This window comes from Macrobrachium rosenbergii, chromosome 9, assembly GCF_040412425.1.
Source record: "Macrobrachium rosenbergii isolate ZJJX-2024 chromosome 9, ASM4041242v1, whole genome shotgun sequence".
NCBI lineage: Eukaryota > Metazoa > Arthropoda > Malacostraca > Decapoda > Palaemonidae > Macrobrachium > Macrobrachium rosenbergii.
In genome coordinates this window covers 29,424,052-29,446,041 of record NC_089749.1, presented here as the reverse complement: position 1 = coordinate 29,446,041, position 21,990 = coordinate 29,424,052, and the positions used below count along the sequence as shown (strand labels likewise).

The window sequence follows — 21,990 nt, the reverse complement described above, 5'->3', positions numbered from 1 at the left end:
CGTTGCTTCATTGAGGAATCTGGCTAAGAAGACCCTCTTTCTGGTGGCCTTAGCGACAGCTAGGAGGGTCGGTGAAATACAGGTCATTGGTGAAAGGATTGGGTTCTCTGAAGGAGATGTGATCTGCCCATATACCCTTGGTTTTCTCACAAAGAATGAGAATCCGTCCAAGCCCTGGCCTCATTCTTTTAATATCTAGAATTTGGGAGGAATACTAGGATCAGAGGATGAAGCGTAGGCTCTTTGCCCTGTGAGAGCTTTAAAGCTTTACCTACAAAAGACTGAGAAGATAAGGGGGCCTTCCAGTAACCTGTGGACTTTGGTTAAAGACCCCTCTTGGCCTCTTATGAAGAATGCACTTTCTTTTTTCTTAATAGACCTCATTTGAGAAGCTCATTCTCAAGTAGGAGAAGAGCTTTTGCCTGCTTTGAAGGTTAAAGCACATGAAATCAGAGAAGTGGCTGTGTCTTAGTATTTAAATACAACCTCTCTCTGACATTCTCCAAGCAACGTAATGGAGCTGTAAATCAGTATTTGCATCCCACTATTTAAGGCCCGGGAAACAGTTTTTAGTGAGTGCACAAAACTTGGGTCCTTTATCGCTGTGGCTGGCATGGTGGGGGTTAAAATTAAAGACATCTCTTCCATCCATAAAAGAGCCTTGAACTAGGATACCCATTCTCTCTCTCTCTCTCTCTCTCTCTCTCTCTCTCTAGTCTCTCTCTCTCTCTCTCTCTTCTCTCTCTCTCTCTCTCTCTCTCTCTCTCTTTTATGGTTGGGTGGTGGTGTCTTTAATTTTATGGTGTAGGTAACAGCGTTGTTATCTGGTTGTTTTGTGTTGGTACTGTGCCCTGGGCAGGGGCAATTTTGTATGCATTACTAGAATGTCCTTCACTGCAAAGCTCCCACTGATGTCAGAGAGAGGTTGTATCCATAAATATACTGCCACGCCTCTGCTAAGTAAGATGAGCGCCAGCCAGAGGCAGTATCTTCCTGCAGCAGCTCTCATAGCAGGTAAGGAAACAACAAGCATAGTCCCAATGCTAGCAATTTTTCTATTCTCGAATTCACTACATTATGTACTGTTTTTGGGGTAGGATTGTCCATGTATCCCACCGCCTGTCAATGTGGAATCATCTATGTAATTACTTGCTAAGATATTTTACTTATATAAAAACAAGATAAAATAGTTTTATATATACTTACCAAGTAATTACAGAATGAGAGCCTGCCCTCCCCTCGCATGGACATAGTGGCACAAACAAATTGAAGCTGTTTGCTCAGTTGTTCCTCTTCTTCCCCGAAATTGAGCGGGGTCATTTACCTACACCTAAACAAAAGTTTCAAATTTTAACTGCCGACTAGAAACTGATAGCTATGTAATTGCCTAGTAAGTATATATAAAGCTTGATTTCATTATAAACATTCATTTTTGCCTAATTTTCTAAGAGGTTCACATTCACACTTCACATATTGTGTACTATTTCTGAATTCTGAGTCTATGAATTTTAGGTAATAGGAGGCTGGTCTGTAATACATAATTTAAAAATTTTTTTTTTTTTTTGCAAGAAGCTGTTGTATTGATGTAATTTGGTAGTGCAAAACTCAAACTATGGAGGCACTCATACTTTAAAATGCAGTAGTTGGCAGAAAGATGCCAGACTGCCAGTTTTAATCCAAAATGGGCCTTGAAAAGTCAATGAAGCAGCCAACGCTGCAGTTACTATGATGAGATCACATGTTGATATTCATATTAGTAATTATATAACATCTCTGAAACCCATTATAATCAATAAATGGCAGGATATGTAGAGTAAAGACCTGGTACTAGTAACATGGAAAATGGATTATCATATAAAAAGAGCACACAGTTAATTTGGTCTTACCTTAGAATTGGTCACTCGTTTGATCTATCGATATTTGTTGGATACCAACAAGGCCCAATCCCTGTATTTTTACATAGAGTGTAACATTAGCATTAAAAAAAAATTTTTGTGTGTGAATATCCAAATTATATTAAGTTTTGGAAATAAATTATTTGTCAGAGATCACCATTTTCACTCAACTCAGTTATAAGATTTTTTAAAAATCTGTAATTTAGTCAATAAAATCTAAACGTGATTTTATTTATTAAAGCAAATACTCACTCTGTGAGTGCTAAAATTAATTCAGTGGACAGATTAAGCGGCTTAACAATAATTCGCACATAAAGTAAAAGGTGCTGTCTCCTAGTTCTTCCACACTGGGCATCCTTTTCTTTTGAAGCCTTTGGGATTGTAGCATTCTGCTTTTCCAGTGGTGTTACAGCTTTGTTGAAAATTATTAATGTTAACTTTTTTTGTTTTAGCTTTCCAGGAATAGTTAGACCTGCAGCTTTGCTGAAGATGATTATAACAAAACTTTTCTTTATCACTTTTTGGGAATAGGTAAACTTGCTGCGTGATATTTCAGTTCACTCCCACTTTCTTTACACTGTTTTATAAAATATATGAAAAAAAATTAACAAGATAACCATTTTTTGCTGTGGCAGGAGTGATGTTAAGGTGTCTATTGATTATTGGTTTGCATAACTTCTGTCTACCAGTATTTTGACCAAGCAAACTGAGAAGCCTTAGTTATGCAACCATCCAGGATCATTTTTGGTGATTACAAATTCTTCTATTTGAAAAGACATTGTTTTGGCAGAAGACATTCTTACCCACTTATGGTTAAATGTTTTCAATAACTAATTGTTGAGGCAAATCAAAGAAAATTCCATATGAAACTGTAAGAGTTTTGACAGTGAACTGTAATCAGTATTGTAGATGTCCCAAATCCCCATTCCTGCATCTCATAAAGCACTAGCTTGGAAGCAAGTTAACTATTAAGTTCCATATCGGCTCCTGCCAAGCTTTTCTTTTCTTTGGGTTGTAGTGGTAAAGAAATGTCAGTCTCCAGACCTTTCAGCTTTTAGTTGAGAGGTACATCACATGCTCCTGATTAGTTTTTCCTGTGTTACTGCTTGAGTTAAATATGATCCTTTTTTGGAAGTTGGACAGTGTTTTCAGTGTTCCTTTTTATAATTTCAGGTCAGAGTTACTCTTTGGGGAACAAGTGCAGAAAATTTTGATGGATCATTACAACCTGTCCTTGCAATTAAGGGTGCAAAGGTTTCAGATTTTGGTGGTGTTTCTTTGTCCCTTTTGTCTTCATCATCTTTCCAGGTAAGATTAATTGTTCCCATATTTCAATGATTGACAAGTAAATAATGTAATGTTGTTGTGACGTTTTGTACCCAGTTTGAGAGTTCGTCTCATTAATGTACCATATCCATCACAAGGTGCTACAAATGGTAAGTCATACCTGATAATTACAATACAGAAAATCTAAAAATAGACTGATGGTTGTTTTGGGTCAGTGTGCAGTTGCCTTATGTATTATGATCTAGTATCAGGTTTTCAGCTTAAATTTATTTTCTCTATAAATCATCATCATTATTAATTTTGATTCAAATGAAATCATGAACCAAAAATGTGACATATTGCTGGTATAGTGTTTAGTGTTGTGGCATGCCACTCAGATGTCGCAGGTTCATGTCTCCCTCAGGGTGATGAAAATCACTGGCTGTGTATCATGATCAGTTACTGCTGCACTGGGAGTGGGAGTTGAAATCAACATTCTTTGGAAGCTTGAATTTCAAATCAATGGCCCCTGTGTGCGTGTTCCATGTGAACTGGTTTCATCTACTGAAATAATAGTAATAATAATATTTTTTGACAAACTGCCAGTTTTCTTTTAATCTTAAGACAGATCATTTTTGGGATGGTTAAGTAACTTAAGCTGCAAAGAAATTGATTGATATTCTCTTTAAAGGGTCACTGCTTGATCCATCTTGACAATCATAAACTGTTGAACTCTTCTTGTATTAGGCTGCTTAGTAAACAAAGACATACAGATTGAAAGCAAGCTCAAGCATAGCTGATCATAGAAGACTCTTGGAAATGAAGAAAAAACTGAAAAGATCAAAAGCTGTCATACATTTAGACCATTGCAATGAGTGCTCTGTATGGAGTATTACTAAATTTCTACTTTAGAAAGATTTTCCACCTGAAAAGAATTAACCCTTAAACGCCGAGCCTCTATTTACAAAAACGTCTCCCGTATGCCAGCGGCGTTCGGGAGTTTAGCGCCGAAGCGGAAAAAAAGTTTTTTTAAAAAAATCACAGCACACTTAGTTTTTAAGATTAAGAGTTCATTTTTGGCTCCTTTTTTTGTCATTGCCTGAAGTTTAATATGCAACCATCAGAAATGAAAAAAAATATCATTATCATATATAAATATTGAAATATATGACTGCAAAAAAAAAATTTTCATATATAATTTTATACAAATCGCTGTGAGCAAAACGGTTAAAGCTAACGGGTTATTTTGTTTTTCTTTGTATTGTACACTAAATTGCAATGATTTTGGTATATAACAAATTGTAAAATGATCAAAACAACACAGAGAAAATATTATCACAAAATGATGCATGAATTCGTAACGCGTGGACGTAAAAAAATGTTTTTTCAAAAATTCACCATAAATCAAAATATTGTGCTAGAGACTTCCCGTTTGTTGAAAAATGAAGCTAATTGATTGAATATTACTAGACTGTAAGTGTTTTAGCTTACAATTGCAGTTTTCGACCATTTCAGTCGAGTTAAAGTTGACCGAAAGTAGAATTTTTCTATTTATCGTGATTTATATGAAAATATTTCAAAACTGATAAAAGCTACAACCATGAGTTATTTTCTGTTGTATTGTACATGAAATTGCGCACATTTTCATATATAAAACTTTATGTAACGACTAATATAAAACGGTGCAAATGTTATTACGACAACGTGTGTGAAAGAATTTCTGAGATGTTCGCCGAGTTTGCGGACTTAAGGAAAATGTTTTTTCAAAATTCACCATAAATTGAAATATTGTGCTAGAGACTTCCAATTTATTGCAAAATGAAGGTAAATGATTGAATATTACTAGAATGTAAGAGTTTTAGCTTACAATTGCGTTTTTCGACCATTTGGTCGAGTTAAAGTTGACCGAAGGTTGAAATTTTGGCAGTTATCGTGATTTATGTGAAAATATTTCAAAACTGATAAAAGCTACAACCATGAGCTATTTTCTGTTGTATTCTACATGAAATTGCGCACATTTTCATATATAAAAGTTTCTGTAACGACTAATGTAAAACGATGCAAACATTACGACAAGCGTGACGAAAGAATTTCTGAGATGTTCAGCCGAGTTACGCACGCAGACGTAAGGAAAAGGTGGTGGTGGTTTGTTGTTGTTTGTGTGGTGGTGTGTGTGTGTTTTTTTTTTTTTTTTTTTTTTTTTTTTTTTTTTTTTTTTTTCCAGAAATTCACCATAAATCAAAATATTGTGCTAGAGACTTCCAATTTGTTGCAAAATGAAGGTACATGATTGAATATTACTAGAATGTTAGAGTTTTAGCTTATATTGCATTTTTTACCATTTCAGTCAAGTTAAATTTGGCGAAGGTTGAAATTTTGGCAGTTATCGTGATTTATATGAAAATATTTCAAAATTGATAAAGCTACAACCATGAGCTATTTTCTGTTGTAGTCTACATGAAATTGCGCACATTTACCATATATAAAACTTTATGTAACGACTAATATAAAACGGTGCAAACATTACGACAACATGATTTGAAAAGAATTTCTGGCGCGGACGTAAGGAAAAAGTTTTTTCAAAATTCACCATAAATCGAAATATTGTGCTAGAGACTTCCAATTTGTTGCAAAATGAAGGTAAATGATTGAATATTACTAGAATGTAAGAGTTTTAGCTTACAATTGCGTTTTTTTACCATTTGGTCGAGTCAAAGTTGACTGAAGGTTGAAATTTTGGCAGTTATCGTGGTTTATATGAAAATATTTCCAAACTGATAAAAGCTACAACCATGGGTTGTATTTTGCTGTATTTTACATGAAACTGCACACATTTTCATATATAAAACTTTATGTAACGGCTAATATAAAACAGTGCAAAAATTATGACAAAATGACGAAAGAATTTCTGAAATTTTTGGCTGAGTTACCGCGCGGGCGTAGGAAAATGTTTTTTTTTTTTAAATTCACCATAAATTGAAATATTGTGCTAGAGACTTCCAATTTGTTGCAAAATGAAGGTACATGATTGAATATTACTAGAATGTAAGAGTTTTAGCTTACAATTGCGTTTTTCGACCATTTCGGTCGAGTCAAAGTTGACCGAAGGTTGAAATTTTTTGTAGTCGACGTACGGTACGTCCACTTGGCACCCAACAGACAATTTTAGTCGACATATGATACGTCCAGTAGGCGTTTAAGGGTTAATTATAGTTTTGGAAACTATAGGATTTAGTTAAAGCAAAGAATTTTTTCATAAAGTTTAGAAAAAATTGTTTAAACATGGCAAATGAGGCAGTCAGTTTATGCAGATACTGTCGATAGCATAGCAAAGACTCTGATAATAAATAATGAATAGTATTAAGAATAAAAGGGACATCTAACTGAAATGTTGTAGGTCTTATAGTTTCTGAATTATTCTTAGTAGTGTCACACATTAAATTTGATATGAAATTACATAGCTATATGAAAGAAAACATCTTTTATTGTGAGCAATCTCAGGTACACATGCAAAGTTGAATTATTCTTAGTAGTGCATTAAAATATGTATGAAAGAAAAATCTTTTATTGTGAAATCAGGTACACATGCAAAGTAAGGAAAGTGAGAAGGAAAATCTTTGTTAAACCTTAATTTACACAATGAGTTTAAGAATGGACTTGTGTTCCCAAAGAAAAAGGACTTACTTTTGTTGGATAAGCTATTTAAACAATTACACCCTACAGACCCCTGTAAGCAACTCCATATCATTGCAAGTACATGTACAGTCAGTTGTTCAGTAGTTGAACATTTTATGATTTTTAATGAATTTATGGATATTAATTATGAATAATGTAAAGGAAAGCTTAGAAAATAGATTTTAACATAGGAAAAACCTAATTTTTTGTTATAGTTGGTCTGAGCCAGAATAGTGCTTGTTGGCACAATGATAGAATACAAAGGACTCAGGACAGGAGGCTCTTATTTCCTGCCCTACAGTGACTACCTCGGCCCTACGACCCATGTGACAACAGTGTGTGTCAGCCATCTTCCTCATTACACACTAGATCTGTGCAGGATAAATGTTCACCCCAGTCCCATGCCTTTTTGTCAGGGAGAGTGGATGGGTTTGAGGACTCACAGCAGCTACCAAAAATAGATTTTTCCTCTGTCAGAACCTATATTTTTATAGCATAGTCGCTGTTTGTCCTCAAAGGAGCGTACAAAAGAAATTAACAGGTAACGAAATGGCTTAGCACCTAATAAATATATAACAACCCAGATTAATTTTTGGTCCGAAGTAAAGTCACGGGTTATTAACCAATTTCTTTATTCCAGATACCATAGGGTTTTGGTATTAAAGAACAGGAAACAACACACAAACCTATATACTGTATGTGTTCTATGTGGTTCGAAGGTGTCTTACCTAATTATGTCAGGGCTGGCTGTGGGATTATTGCACCTTCAGCAGACCACCGCTCTCATGGCAATAGTGTTTCAGAAATTTTTGAATCATGATGAAGTTGCAGATTATCAACTAATTTCTTTATTTCAGATAACCATTAGGGTCTGGCAATAAAGAACAGGAACACAAGCCTCTAAATATGTATTATCCCTTGTAACAGGAACACAAGCCTCTTAAATGTATTATCCCTTGTAGTTCTATAGTGACTTTTCTAATTATGCTGGGCCTGGCTGCAGGAGTATTGCTCCTTCATTGGTTCAGGAATACGGCCTCTAATAAACACTCGTACACTCGATGATTTATTTGATGGAAGCATTTCTGAAGAAAGTCAACGATGTACAGATAGGCACTGACTTACGACAATCCGTGTTTACAACAGTAGCAAAAAAATTTATGAAAATAAGAAAAATATGAAAAAATTTACAAGTAGCAGTCCCAGCAATGTGTGTAAAGCAAGCTACACACTCAAACATGTATATCCAGCATGGCTTATGATCATACAATTAAACAATATAAAAACATATGACTAGGTTGCAAGAGTTGACAAAGTTTGATATTTATCCATTTAAAATGTTTACATCAAAGATCTCTGGCTCATGCTGACATTTAATTGTAAACCAGCTGCAGTCAGTGCAGTATACAATCAAACGTTTGATAGTTTCTTGCGTGCCTAACATGCATGTACATGCACACATCTGCTTTCAGTTCTCTCTATCAACACTGTTTCAAGAACAAGAACAATAGCTGTCAGTTGTGTTTCATTTACTGTTAAAAAAATTATATTTTGTTGAGCCACAGTATGTAGACAAAAGGGACACTTTCATCGTCAACAATAGCATATAACCCAGAACTTCTACGTTCAACAGTTTTAACAATTCTTAAGGATCAAAAACGCATGTGTGAAGCTGTTAAAAAGGTTTACTTCAGTTAACGCTATTGTAATTATGATGCAAAGGAAAGGGTCAATCCATGAAATGGAAGTTATTAATGGTGTTGATAGAAGACCAGATTAAAAGACGAACTCCATTAAGTCTCATTACCATTCAGGCAAAGGCTGGAAGTTTGTTTCAGACCCTTTAAGTGATGAGTATCAACAAGAATTTGTTGCAAGTATGGATGGTTCAGAAGAAGATTCAGTTTGCATAATGTTCGGGTAACGAGAGGTAGCGAGGGCAGATGAGGAGGCAGGGAGAACATTTGTTGATAGTTTGATGAGCTCATAAAAGAAAAAGAATGAAAGATTATAACATTTACCATGCAGAAACTGAGTTAATAACCATTCTCAGAATAAGCTTTAAAAAACTTCAGAGTAAATGTGAAATCATAAACATCAACAAAAGCATGTGCTCCACATGTGATACACAAAAATTACAAAACATTTTGTAACATTATGACGAAATGGAAATTGGTTGAGATCAAACTAAAGATCAGTAATGTTAAAGTACTTACCAATACTGTAGTGATTTACTGTGGTGTGATATTCATCAGTCAAGTTAAATAAGGTTAAACTGACTTTATTTTATGCAGTTACCACTGGATGCAAACACAGGGCAAGTTACAAAACACGGAGATTAATTGGAAAATTAAATACTGAAATTCAATATAGCAACAGTGATAAAATATTCTCCTATATACTGTAAATATGAAAGTATGATACTCAGTAAAAAAAAAAATTAAATAAAAAAAGCTAAATGGTGGGTCTTGTGTAGGACAAAATAGCATATGTAGATGTACAGTCATACCTCGAAATTATGCGAGGTTAGGTTCCGGAGCCCCTCGTGCAAGGTGAATTTTCGCGTAAGTTTGGCATGGTCTTTAAAAATGGTAGTAAATGTTTATTTCCAAAGTTTAAGTACTAAATATGCTTACAAAGTATTAAGCTAACTTTTAAATGAACTAAAGTTAGTGTAATTTTATTTAAAATTTAGCTTATTACCCTTAAAAAAGGAATACAGTAAATGGTTGACATAAAAATTGAGTACTGCACAGTTTCATAATAGCGCATTTACAGTAGGTGCGTCACGTATACTAATGTTACCCCTAATTCATGGGATGTTTTCTTTGGATAGAGTAAAAGCCGTTTTCTTTGCGTCACTAGGCAAAAACGTCTTGTCAGTCAACAAAAGTACAATTCCATAAAATATTGAAAACATGTACATAATGTTCAGTAGAAGGTAGTACAGTACAGGTAAAATTCAATCAATTTAAAATTATATACTGTACAGGTAATGACGAATGAGAGAAAGAGATACTGTAATAAAGTAACTGTACTTCCTTTGTATCGTATTTATGCGCAAATATATAAATATAAATTGTCCATTCTGATTTTACACCTAAAAACACAAAAACTTAAAAATTAAACACTTTCTACGGGGGTATCATCTTTGAAAAATGCAGTAACGAAGGGTATCACATCTTGTAAAAGTATACCAACTGAACGTGCAGTAATTACATGCACATACAGATTGCACCAGCACTTTTCTCAGAGGTGAACAGAGTAATTTTCAAAGAATGACACTTATACAACTCTTAGTTACATCTCTGATATTACATTAACCAATTCATTTTATCAAATGAGCGCGACTGAACAACCTCATCTCAAGGTCATGTAAAGTCCTTGTGACAAAGACTTTGCAAATGGACATAATACTTGTATGATATTTATGTACAGAAATATAAATATAAATTTCCCATATCGATTTTACAGTTAAAAGCATGAAAACTTATAAATGTACTTCAAACATTAAACAAGCATTTTCTGCAGGGATATCATCTTTGAGAAGTGCAGTAACTTTGCAAATGGGTATCACATCTTGTAAAAGTACACTAAGTGAATGTGCTGAAATTACCTTTGCATCATATTTATGCATGTAAAAAAATAAAAAAAATACATTTTCGATACAGATTTTACACATGAAAGCATGAAATGCATTTTTCATAGAGATTTTAAACATGAAAGCATGAAATGCATTTGTCATAGAGATTTTGCACATTAAAACATGAAATGCATTTTTCATACAGATTTTACACATAAAAGCATGAAATGCATTTTTCATACACATTTTACAAATAAAAGAATGAAATGCATTTTTCATACAGATTTTACACATAAAAGCATGAAAACTTGTAAATTACTTCAAAAATTAAACACCCACTTCTGCAGGGTTTCTCGAGAGTTTCGTGTGTCTGTGAAAAAATCGCGTATGCCCATTAGTTAGGTTCCAGTCAAAAGTTTGTGTGTGTGTGAATTCGCGCAACTCGAATCGTGTAAGATCGAAGTATTACTGTAAATGGTTTCCGTGATATTACTTGGTGAAATGGAAAATCAGTGATCACTATAAAAACGAAAATTAATAATACCTGTTCAAAAACTTTCTTAAAAAGAACATACTAAGCATTTAGTCTACAGTACAATATGAATGACATAATACTTGGCAAGTACAATTCATGGTAAGGGAACACAATGTAGAAAGGCAGTTTTACTAAGTTCTAAGTGAAACAAATGAATATAATGCATTATGTAAAGAGTTGTAAGAAAGTTACAGTATAAAAATATATTCATGGTAGACTGTGGGTAAATGGAGTTAGGCTAAGGGGTATCCCATATATACCTGCATACTGAATTCCAAACTGACTGATGTCAAAGTTCGGCCTCCAATATGCATGCAAGAACCTAACCTCGTCATAACTCGACACCTATGTGTATATATCTTTTAATTTTTTTTATTTGATATTGCACTTTTCTCTTGATTTTTTTATTTTTATGGCTGGTAGCTGAATGTTGAATTACGTAGATAAAAGTACAGTATAGGCATTATAGCCAAATGTCATGTAAATAAACGGTATTTTTAACATCTTCATTACAAGCTGCTGAGGAGCAAGAACCTGTGCCAGCAAAAGGCTGGCTTAATATAGATAGCTTACATTTTTAAGCTTTTACATATGTTTAAACTGTACAGAATTTTATATAAACATCCATTTTTATGTGATTTGGCCTTTTTATATTGATGTCTGTATTTTTATTTATAGCGTTTTAACTTTTAATACCGACCAGTGTGAAAAATAACCGAGGGAAGTCAATTTTTATTTTTCCCTAATATTTTTTAACAACTTGTGTAAAGTTAAAAAGGCCATAATTTGAAATGATGTCACAAAGTATTACTGTATTAAGCAACTAGCTTCAAATTTGAAAATAAGTTTTTGTACATTACTCATTACTGTATATCTACTGAGCAATGCATTTCATCAGCTTCAACCCATTATGCCACCAACACAACTTCCAATAACATTGAACATTCATTGTGTGCTTAAAGTATGCATACCTTATTACTATACTTTAGATTTTTCTTTACCTGTGTTAGCATTGTAAAATAGTTTTAGTATATTTGAAATTATAGCATCAGAAAGAAATGTGTAGAGATTGCAGGCTAACAGACATTTGGTACAGTAGCTGAATGATGGCCCAAGCTTTTGAATAGCATGACCTTTAAATAAAAATACTATTGTAAATTTTTTTAGTACACATAGAATTAAAATTTCAGTAGTAGTTATACAGGATTCTGAAATCTCCAGGCATACTGATCGATGTCTCTCCCGAGCTGAGCTAAATAGTTGCCATAAGTCATTCATGGCCCATTGAAGTGCTCTGAACATTTTTCTTGCTAAATTCATCCAAACCAAATGGTGCGTAATATTAATACTCATATGAGGATTCCCACCCATCACCCAAAACCTGTTATAGATACTCACATGAGGATTTCCATCCATTAAGGGTTAAGGGATTTATTATCCTGCTGCTTAACAGTGGCAGTATTCATACTGATATACGAGACAAAGTAAGGTTATTTGTGGCATATCATTTGCAGAGATGGACTCTAGTACCACCAAATCTTACAAGATTTGAGGCCATAGCTTTATACTACTCAAGCACAATTATCTTTCCATCTGGTATAACATGGTATCTGATCCACATCTAAATCCAGACTTTAATGGACTATATGTACTTTCTCAAGTATTAACATCACTACAAACCTTTAAAATTCACTTCTTAATATCTTAAACAACAGCATTTAAAAACCCTGAACTTGAAAGCAAGCATTCACCTATTTTCTCCACATCTACCTCCAGTCTAACCCCAGCTGCTGCCATGTATGTAACCTGAAGTAAATAAAATTACTAGATTAGATAGGACTCTTGTCTATAACCAGATAAACATACTAATACACTGCCTATCTCTATGAATTTAATAACACTCTTAATCAAACTAACACGCAAATTATTCTTTAAATGAGGAGTCAAGCAAGGATTAAAGTATTAAATGAAATTGTGTTAATACAATTTGAACTGTAATTATGAAATAAAAAATAGAATACTTAAAAGGAGATAATGTTTTAACTTTCAAGTCCAGGACTGTGTGTACTTACTATTTTGCTACTACAGTATCTTGACATTTCCCTCTATATTTGTTTTGGTCTCTGTCAGTAATTGTATTTTCTGTGCAGATCAATCCTGATATAAGGGAAGCACACAAACTCAAGGGTTGGTTTGATAATGGAGGTTCCACAGCAGAGTCTATCAACTTATCCAACCAGAAGAGTGGTGGTGGTGCCTCAGGTGGTAAGTATTGAAACACCTTAATTCTTCCTTTGCTTAGTTGTGTTGTTAACATGTTTTACTTTAGGGAATGCATTTACTTATGTGGTGGCACTTAAGCTTAATGGACTGTTGGTGGCTCTGCCCCTCCTTGTAAGTAATGATGATGTACATATAATCTATATCATACCCTGGAGCCAACTTTCGTAGCTTATAGTATGCAGCCATTCCATATAGAGTAAGATAGAGCCAATCCTAACCAGTATTTTGTAATTATTCATTTTAAAATTCTAATTATCATTCAGTCTCAGATCTGCAAAATGAATTCTTCTAGATATATATACAATACAGTATTGTAGAGTATGTCCTAACAAAAATGTAGTAGTTCAACATACTTATTCTTACAAGTTATTTAAAATATACAAAACTCATACATTATAAAAAAAGACCAGAAACATATTTGTTTTAACTTGAGTTACAGAACACTGCACACACATGCGCGCACACACACACACACACACACACACACACACACACACTCTCTCTCTCTCTCTCTCTCTCTCTCTCTCTCTCTGTTTAGTATTTATATTAGCATTTATTGAATGCAATACAGTATTGTTCCTAATACAGTACTACAAGTGGTACATAATTAAATTACAGTAGTTGGAATGTTTCTTACCTGCTGTTAAAAATATCTTACATCTGTGTGTTGGTCAGATGCGGTCAGTATTAAAAAAAGAATGCTAGGCTGACCCAGATGGACTGTCTAGTTCACCTGTTTTTCACCAGGAGGGTTTCAGATGATTTAATTATTGTCAAAATTCTTCGTTCCGTTCTAGTAAATGGGGCTGCATGGCATTCAGGATTTTGGCTGTTGTGCTTTTTCACAGAATTGTGACCATATTACTTTGCTGGATATGAATGTCCTCAGCTAGAGGCAGTAAACATAAGAATATTAGGTTCTGCAGTAGCAGCTTTAATGTAAACAGGATATATTTGGCAGAAATACTTAGGCACTCTTATTTGTATTAGTTATAGAGTTAGAAGTCTGATGTTGACCTCAGGTGTGAGGATTGTAGTGAGTGCCCTAACAGTGATGAAGAAATTCCTTGATTAGAGGAAGAAAAGGGAATCGGATAGGTTGCGCAGGCAATTGATTTAAGTATTCTTAAGCTGGTTACTTCTGGCTTCATCTACTATAGGCGGTCCCTGGTTATCGGCGATCCGGTTTTACGGTGCTTGTCTAGTGATGACGATAACCGGATTTTCGACACCGATTCCCGGTTATCAGCGCTGATCCCTGGTTATCGGCGTTGGTAACCAGGGATCGGCGCTATTATCGCCAAGTTTTGGTTATTGTCATGCTGTCGGGAATGGAACCCCACAGATAACTGGGGATTGCCTGTATTCTTTTTTTCTCCCGCCCCACATGCTTTCCCTCCCTTCTCTTCCATCAGTTCTGCCTCCAGTTGCCCTTTCCATAGCTCTTGTCTTCTGCTCTCCCTTCAGTTCATGAAAAGCTCTGGATAAGTCAGAACAGGATGTTAATCTGAATTTGGAATCAATTAAGGGTTTAACCAAATTTGTGTTGGGTAAAGAAGCAGTTCCCCCTGAGTGTGCACTCTCTTTTTCATTCTTCCCTGAGAGAAAAAATGTCGGTGCCATTGCATCTGTCATCAAAGCCCATGACTGCCCTGCACCAGTAGGAGGCCTTTGCTCTCTTCCAGTACTTTGGCTCAGGAGAGATCTCAAACAACCATATACCGCAAATTTTCATCAAACACTCCATGTGCTTCAGCTAACCCAATAGAGATTATCAACTGTCTTTTGTGAGCATGAGGCTTTACTTGAACACCTCAAGAGTCTCTTATCCTCAGGCCTAGAAGAGACTCAACCAATAAGTTATATCAAAGGTAGTGGACAAACTATCACTTCTGGTGTCAGTCTCGAGGTATTTCCTGCATCCTTACCTCTATATTCAACTTAATTAAGTTCTTTTGTTTTCTGTGATACTCTCTGAAGCTGTTGGTCCCAGCTATTAGAGAATACAGATCAATACTTTGTACTGTGTCATGTTCAATTGGACATTGCCAACAATTTAGATCATAAAGGGTCCTCAGGTATTTTGAGACTGAGATGCTTAGAAGACTAAATCAACCTCTTTCTTAACTGTGGCATAGTGTCAAAGTTTTTGTCTGCAGAGCCATATGAGCCTTCAGAAATGGCTTCTTTTAAGCACTTGATTAGTAATTGAAAGTCTCTATTTAGTAGCCTGACGACTGCAAGGAGAGCAAGTGAATTAAAGGCGTTTTTGCAGAACACTGACCTTTGCGATAGAAATGCTGATCTTTTCTTCTTGCCATTTTTTATAGACGTAATAATTTTAGAGCAGAATTGCTTCCAAGGTTGTCAAGATATCAAACTTGACCTCACAAGAAGGCAGTTAAATTTACTTAGATTAAAGCCTATCAGAGGTGATGTTAATCATTTATTTTGTGGAGTTAGGAGTCTGAACACTCCTTTGTCTAAGAATGCTGAGTCCTTTTGTGTTTACTGTTTGGTAAAGTTAGCTTATGAGAAGCTTGACCCCAATATTTTACCTTTGCTGAGGGTAACTATTCCTGATGTATGCGAAGTAGGCATATTGTTCGGTTTTTTTCATTTGTCTTTGGAAGAGACAGTTAATGCAGTGTAATGGAGGTGCATTTCTGTTGTTATACTTCAATGCCTGAGAGATGTGGAGATTGTGTTTGAGAATTGTAAGGCCTTTAGTAAACTAGTTGCCCATGCGTAAAGTGTTTTCTTGAACTGAATGAAAGAGCAGCCCGTTCTACTCTTTCTTGTTAAAATCTCAGTTCTGTGTTTAGGAGCGTATGAAGGTACATATTTACAAGAGCATACATTTGTATCTATAGGTATTCCTTTTAGTTTTGAACTGTCATTTGTTAGGCTTCTCAGACCCAGGCACCCAGTAACACGGCTTCTGAAGAGACAGCTTTCTTTATAAGGCTACTCCAACTGTGCCATACATGAGAGCTGTACTCTCATGGAGGGATCCACCTTCTGGCACCAGCACAGTCCAGGAAGGATCCCTGATCAGATAAGAATAATTTGGTTTCATATAAGAGACTTTGTTTGCCTGGCTGAGCAGATGTTTCCTATCTGCACTACCCAGTGCCCTCCTAATGTGTGAACTAGCTGTCTTTAACAGTGGATAAGATTTATCCCAATAGAGTATTACAGGCAGTTCCCAGTTATTGGCGGGGGTTCCATTCTCAGGGTGTGATGATAACCGAAAATTGGTGATTTTAGGTGCTTTTATTGTTGATTTTCGGTTATCAGTGCCTCTTTTAGGTATGTATCAGCGCTGATAAGCAGAAATTGGCTATTTTTGGCTCCGAAAATTACCGATTTTCGTCGCTAAACAGGCGCCTTAAAACTAGATCGCCGTTAACCGAGCCTGCCACTAACTTGGGACTGCCTGTATAGATTTTTGTAATAAAATTTGTTTGGATGCTTACCTACTGTTTAAGAATAAACCCACCCAACCTTCCCACATGTAATGGGTTGTCGAGGATTTCTGACGAGAACTAAAATATTTGGAACCCACTTGCTGGAGAACAGATTAACTAGACAGTCCATTTAGACCAGCCAAGCACTGTATTCTTTTTTGAATGCCACTGACACCCAACCTACACAAATATAAACTCTGTTTAACAGTAAGTATTTAAACAAATTTATCATGGAAAGTTATATTTTTCAGTCTGTATGCATGCTTCTCTCACCCTCTCTCTCTCATTGAGATGGATAGAGGGAGGCAAGCAAGCACAGTAAGTATTTAGTTTATCTTAACTTGATGCAATATGTGTATGTATTCACACAGACTGAAAAAATACTGAAAGAAGCACTGTATTAAGTACAATAGTTTATTGCATTGAATAAATTTCAATAAAAATACTGTACCTGAAATAGTGAGCAGAGAGAGCCCAGAGTAAGTGCATAGTATACTTTGTTGCAGTGTTTATATGTACATATACTCTACACTGAAAAACATATATACTGTATGTGTAACTCCTGAATTAAGTACCATACTGTACAAGAGAGGAGGGGGAGCAGCCACAGTACAAGCATAGTGTTTTCTAACATGAAGCTTGTGTACTTACAGACATGCACGCAGAAATAAATCTACATACAGCCCAAAATCTTACCTTGAAGATGACAAAATATAAATAACCGTACGTTACAGTATATGCCAACCTTATTAGATAATGTGCAGTCAGTTTGATGTAATCTTATCTCAATGATGACATATGTAATGAGGTTGTGGTGACTCAGAATCACCAAATTCCATTGGTATGGTATGGAGTAAACAGGTATGCTTCAAACTCTTGGGGTGTGAAGGTGGCAGGCTAAGGCAGTTGCACCTTTAACCACACATCTTAGAATTTCAGAGCACCTTCTTACAAACTGAAACAAAAAAATATGTCACAATCACTAAAAAATCAAAGAAGGAACTGCTTTTATAGGTTAGATTAACAACAGTTTCTTATTCTGCATTTACATTCCTTTTAACAACAGGTCTGAGGATTAAAAGCATGTGCTCATACAATAAAACAAAGAAACATGGCCCAATCTTATTTTTAAGAGTGTACATTATGAACTTCTTATATGTTTAACAATGATTTGTGGTAGTGTGATTGCCTAGTGTACTTTATTTAATCAAACATCTTAGAATTTTAGAGCACATGATTGCCAGATGAAGTCAGGGGGACACTTTCACCTTTAAAAATTTACTCAAGTATCAGGTTAACAAAGTACAGCTATGATATTTAAATTATGTACATTATAGTTATAACTTTTAACACGTAAGAAAAATAACTATACATACTTTACTTGCAAAAGCGAGTACACAAAAGTATGCATTTTTTTGGAAGATACATCCAGTAAGTAACAAAATCTTGTAAGATGAGGTGCCACAATTGGATCACGAATTGATCTTTGTTGTGTTATTGTTTGTGTCTCGTAATTTTTGGTAAAATATGCAATAACTCCTGATTTAAATTTTCAAGTTACTGAAATCCTGTAAAAATTTTCCAGGGCTGGGCAATGTTTACAAAACATTTGGAGAAGCAAAACTAGAGAATTTAGGTGGAAGACAAGGAGACCAAGCTGATTACTACTCCGTTAAAGCCTCTGTTGTTTTGATAAGAAAGGAAAATTGTTTATACCCAGCGTGCCCAACTGCTAATTGCAACAAGAAAGTTGTGGATCTCAACAATGGCATGTATCGCTGTGAAAAATGCAATCAGGAATATGATAATTTCAATTGGAGACTTATGGTTTCAGTAAGTATGATGGTTAACATGAAGATATTAGCACTTTATAACTGTGTTGTGGAGAGTGCAGTAATAACTCAATAACTAGATTAATTGATACTTTGAAGAATTCTTTGAATTTATGACACTTCTAAATAGCATTGTTTGTCAGTTCATTAACATTGTAGACCATTTGTTCTAAGCAGTTTCATAATATCTGAGTGTTGCATTTTCTTTTGCTAGAAATTGATTTATTTTTATTTCAGGCTAATCTTGCTGACATTAGTGATAACCAGTGGGTTACAATGTTCCAAGACCAGGCTGAAGCTGTACTAGGGGTTTCTGCCCAGGAATTAGGAGGTATGAGAGACAATAATAATGAAGCTTTCCAGAACATTTTTGCAGAAGCAACATTCAAAAGTTTTAACTTCAGGCTGCGGGTCAAGATGGAAACATATAATGTAAGTTAATGTTTTTATCATGTATGGGGATTAAAATTCCTTTCTTTCTGTAACAAAATAAATATAAATGACCCTCCCTTTCACACAAAAGAGCACAAATGTAAAGCTAAATTATTAAAATAAAGTCAAGGAATCGCTTCAAAATAGCTGAAAAATGGTCAGTAAAATTTTAGTAAATGCAAATTACAAAAGACTTGAAAAAGAAAATTGAGGTGTATGGCGAGGTACAAGTAAGATTCAGAGTCTATAGCTTACTAATTTATTTACAAAATATTCACAAAGGTGAAGAGCTCGTGCAAGCTGCAATGTAGCTTCTGACCTCAACAGGTTGAAACAGGGATTAAGTACAAGCATTTGTGTTTTTACACAGAGAGAAACATACATATAAAACGCTACAGGCTGTTGGACTGAAGGCCATACATACATGGTTGGAAAACTGTCAGTGGAATGCATACAGTAGTAATAATACATGAATTGTGACAATGATAATAAGGAAGACATATGTACGAGAGGAGTTGTGTTTCGTTTGCGGGTTCCTTGTCACAGGATAATGGTGGTTACTGTGTAGGAGTGTGTAGGGTCCATGTGTGGGTGCTACAAAGGTTTAACTAAAATTTATGATCAAGTACTGTGGTGGGATCAGGTATTTATTGAGCATATTTTATGTCCTCCTTTGACACCATAGTATTTTTGTGGCTCCTTCCTTCTTTCCCAACCCTCCCACCTACTTGGCCTTTTCATATAAGTAACTTACCAAGTAATTACATAGCTATAGTTTCCACTCACTTGATAGCATAAAATTTAAAAATCGTGGTAGCACTTTGATAGTTTAGTGTAGGTGACAAGCCCCGCCCACCAGCCCACCAACGGGAGTACTGGAAACGACTTAGCAGAAAACCCTATTGTTTATGCCAGCTGTCAAGTAACAGCTTTTGTTTACTGATTTTCGGTTGTATGGCTGGATTTCAGTGAAGTATTATCGCTTTTTTGAGTAGCCTTCCAGCTTTAATAGCTTTTTGGATCAGTATTCTAGTTCTTTGGTTATTATGTCTGATTCAAGTTCACCAATTTTCGCTATTATAGCGAACGTTGCAGAACCAGAAGAATCAATCTTCATAAGATACTCATACAATTTAGAGTAAATTTTGGGGGCAGAAATATAGTAGGGAGAAAACTAGGGCTAAAGTAGTAAAAGGTACATAATCTCAGCTAGACAAGTCAGAGAGGGATAGAGGAAGGAAGCGGCCTCTAGAGCTTAGAAACGAGCTTCCCTTAGCCTAGTATTCTACCCTAGCCTAGGTTAGAGGATAGCTCTGCTATTCCTTCTTCCCCTCTTCCTAATTTTTCTTCTGCCACTAGCCCTCCTATTTTTAATCCACCTACTCCTGCTCTTGGCTCCCTGGCTTCCGAACCTGATGCCATTGCCAGTCTCGAGTCTAGGTTTAAGAAGAATTTAACCTGGTAGTGATACAGTGAAGTGGAAGAGGTGCTACTTGTCCTGCCGACGCTCCTAGATGAAGGTCCCTGTCAGACTCCCCTAACCTGGGAAGAGGCGTACTGTAAGCCCAAGGAAGGCCAGTGGGGTTTGCCCACGGGTAGGAGCCCCCTCAGTCGAACCTGTTGCATGTTCCCAGGTATCGGCAGACTGCCACTGGAAAGGCGTCTTGATAGAAAGTGTTGTGCAAGTGGAGGGGTGGCTGCTCGTCCTGCCAATTCTAGACGAAGGTCCCTGGATGTCCAGGGGAGATTGGTAGGGTTTACCCACACTTTCTAATTTTGTCTCGTCCATTGAAGAGGCAAGCAGGCAATGCTGGACGGTCTTCTCCACTGGCCAGTTAGCGGTTTAAGGAATCGGGGAGCAGTTCTCAACCTTCCCCAGCTACATGAGTGTCCACCGCCAGTTTCAGAGCGCCTGGCACCAGCTCTCGAGCACTTGGACTGTATTGAATAATGCACATGTGCAGAGTTCAAGTAAGCAAAATTTACTTTTGAGAAGCATACATTTAATATTTCTATCTGTGTTTCTCAAAAAGTGGATATCTTGAGGAAACATTTTAGAATGTTTTGAGATGAAGCTATTATTTTGTAAGTACAGGCGGTCCCGGTTTACGACGGGGTTCCGTTCTTCGCAGCGTCGTAACCGAAAATCGTCGTAAACGGAAAATCGTCGAAAATCGTCAAAATCATTAGAAAACCTTACTTTTAATGCTCTGGGTGCATTGAAAAGCAGCGTAAACTGCATTATTATTGAGTTTACATAAAAAAAACCTTCAAATTATGATTTCTGCCGTTTTGGGGCCAAATTTCTTCTGTCGGATATGCTTGCGTCGTAACCCCGAACATGCGTTAAGCCGGGAAAAAATTTCTGATGAATATATTTGAAAAGCGTCGTAACCTCGGAGCGTCGTAAATGGCGGAACCGTCGTAAACCGGGGACTGCCTGTATTTTAACACATTTATTTTGCCTTGTTTGGACTACAGTACTGCTTTCCAATGTGTTCTTGTGCTGATTCTCATCTCAAACTCTTGAATACAGTGTTATGTCATCAGTCAAGTTTATTTTGCTAACTCTTAAAGTTGATTTCATTATGTTTGTCACAAAAAGTGCACAAGGACAAACATCCTCTGCACTCTTTTTTACCCGACCTACCTGTTTCTGCTTGTAACGCTAGGCAGGCTGCCGCTGCAAACTGTGTTGTTTTCTAACATTAGATTTAATACTCAGTTTGCTTGTGTTATCTTGGCTACAACTAAATAAGGAATAATCTGCTTAGTGCATTCATGCTTCCTACAGCTGTCTCCTGAATTTCAGGTGTATCTCTTTTATTTTATTTTATTCTAATCAATCAATCATTTCTTGTGGCACCCACAGGGACGTATAGGGCCTCGATGAACTCACGCTACCTCATTCTGTCCTGGGCTAACTCCTCAAGATCTCTCTAACACTTCTCCTGCTTCCCGCCTCATTATCCTTAACCATGTCTCCTTTGGCCTACTTCTTCTCCTACCAAGGGCAACC

At 35.9% G+C, this 21,990-nt stretch overlaps 1 protein-coding gene across 2 annotated transcripts in view; it reads left to right on the top strand.

The window, feature by feature from the left end:
- Nucleotides 1-21,990, top strand: part of RpA-70 (replication protein A 70) — an 82,247-nt gene that overhangs the window by 55,460 nt on the left and 4,797 nt on the right. For both annotated transcript variants that reach the window (XM_067108820.1, XM_067108819.1), the window contains exons 10-13: nucleotides 3,069-3,203; nucleotides 13,105-13,219; nucleotides 18,293-18,540; nucleotides 18,777-18,971. In XM_067108820.1, coding sequence (XP_066964921.1) covers nucleotides 3,069-3,203; nucleotides 13,105-13,219; nucleotides 18,293-18,540; nucleotides 18,777-18,971 — 693 coding nt within the window. The remainder of the gene's footprint in view (nucleotides 1-3,068; nucleotides 3,204-13,104; nucleotides 13,220-18,292; nucleotides 18,541-18,776; nucleotides 18,972-21,990) is intronic.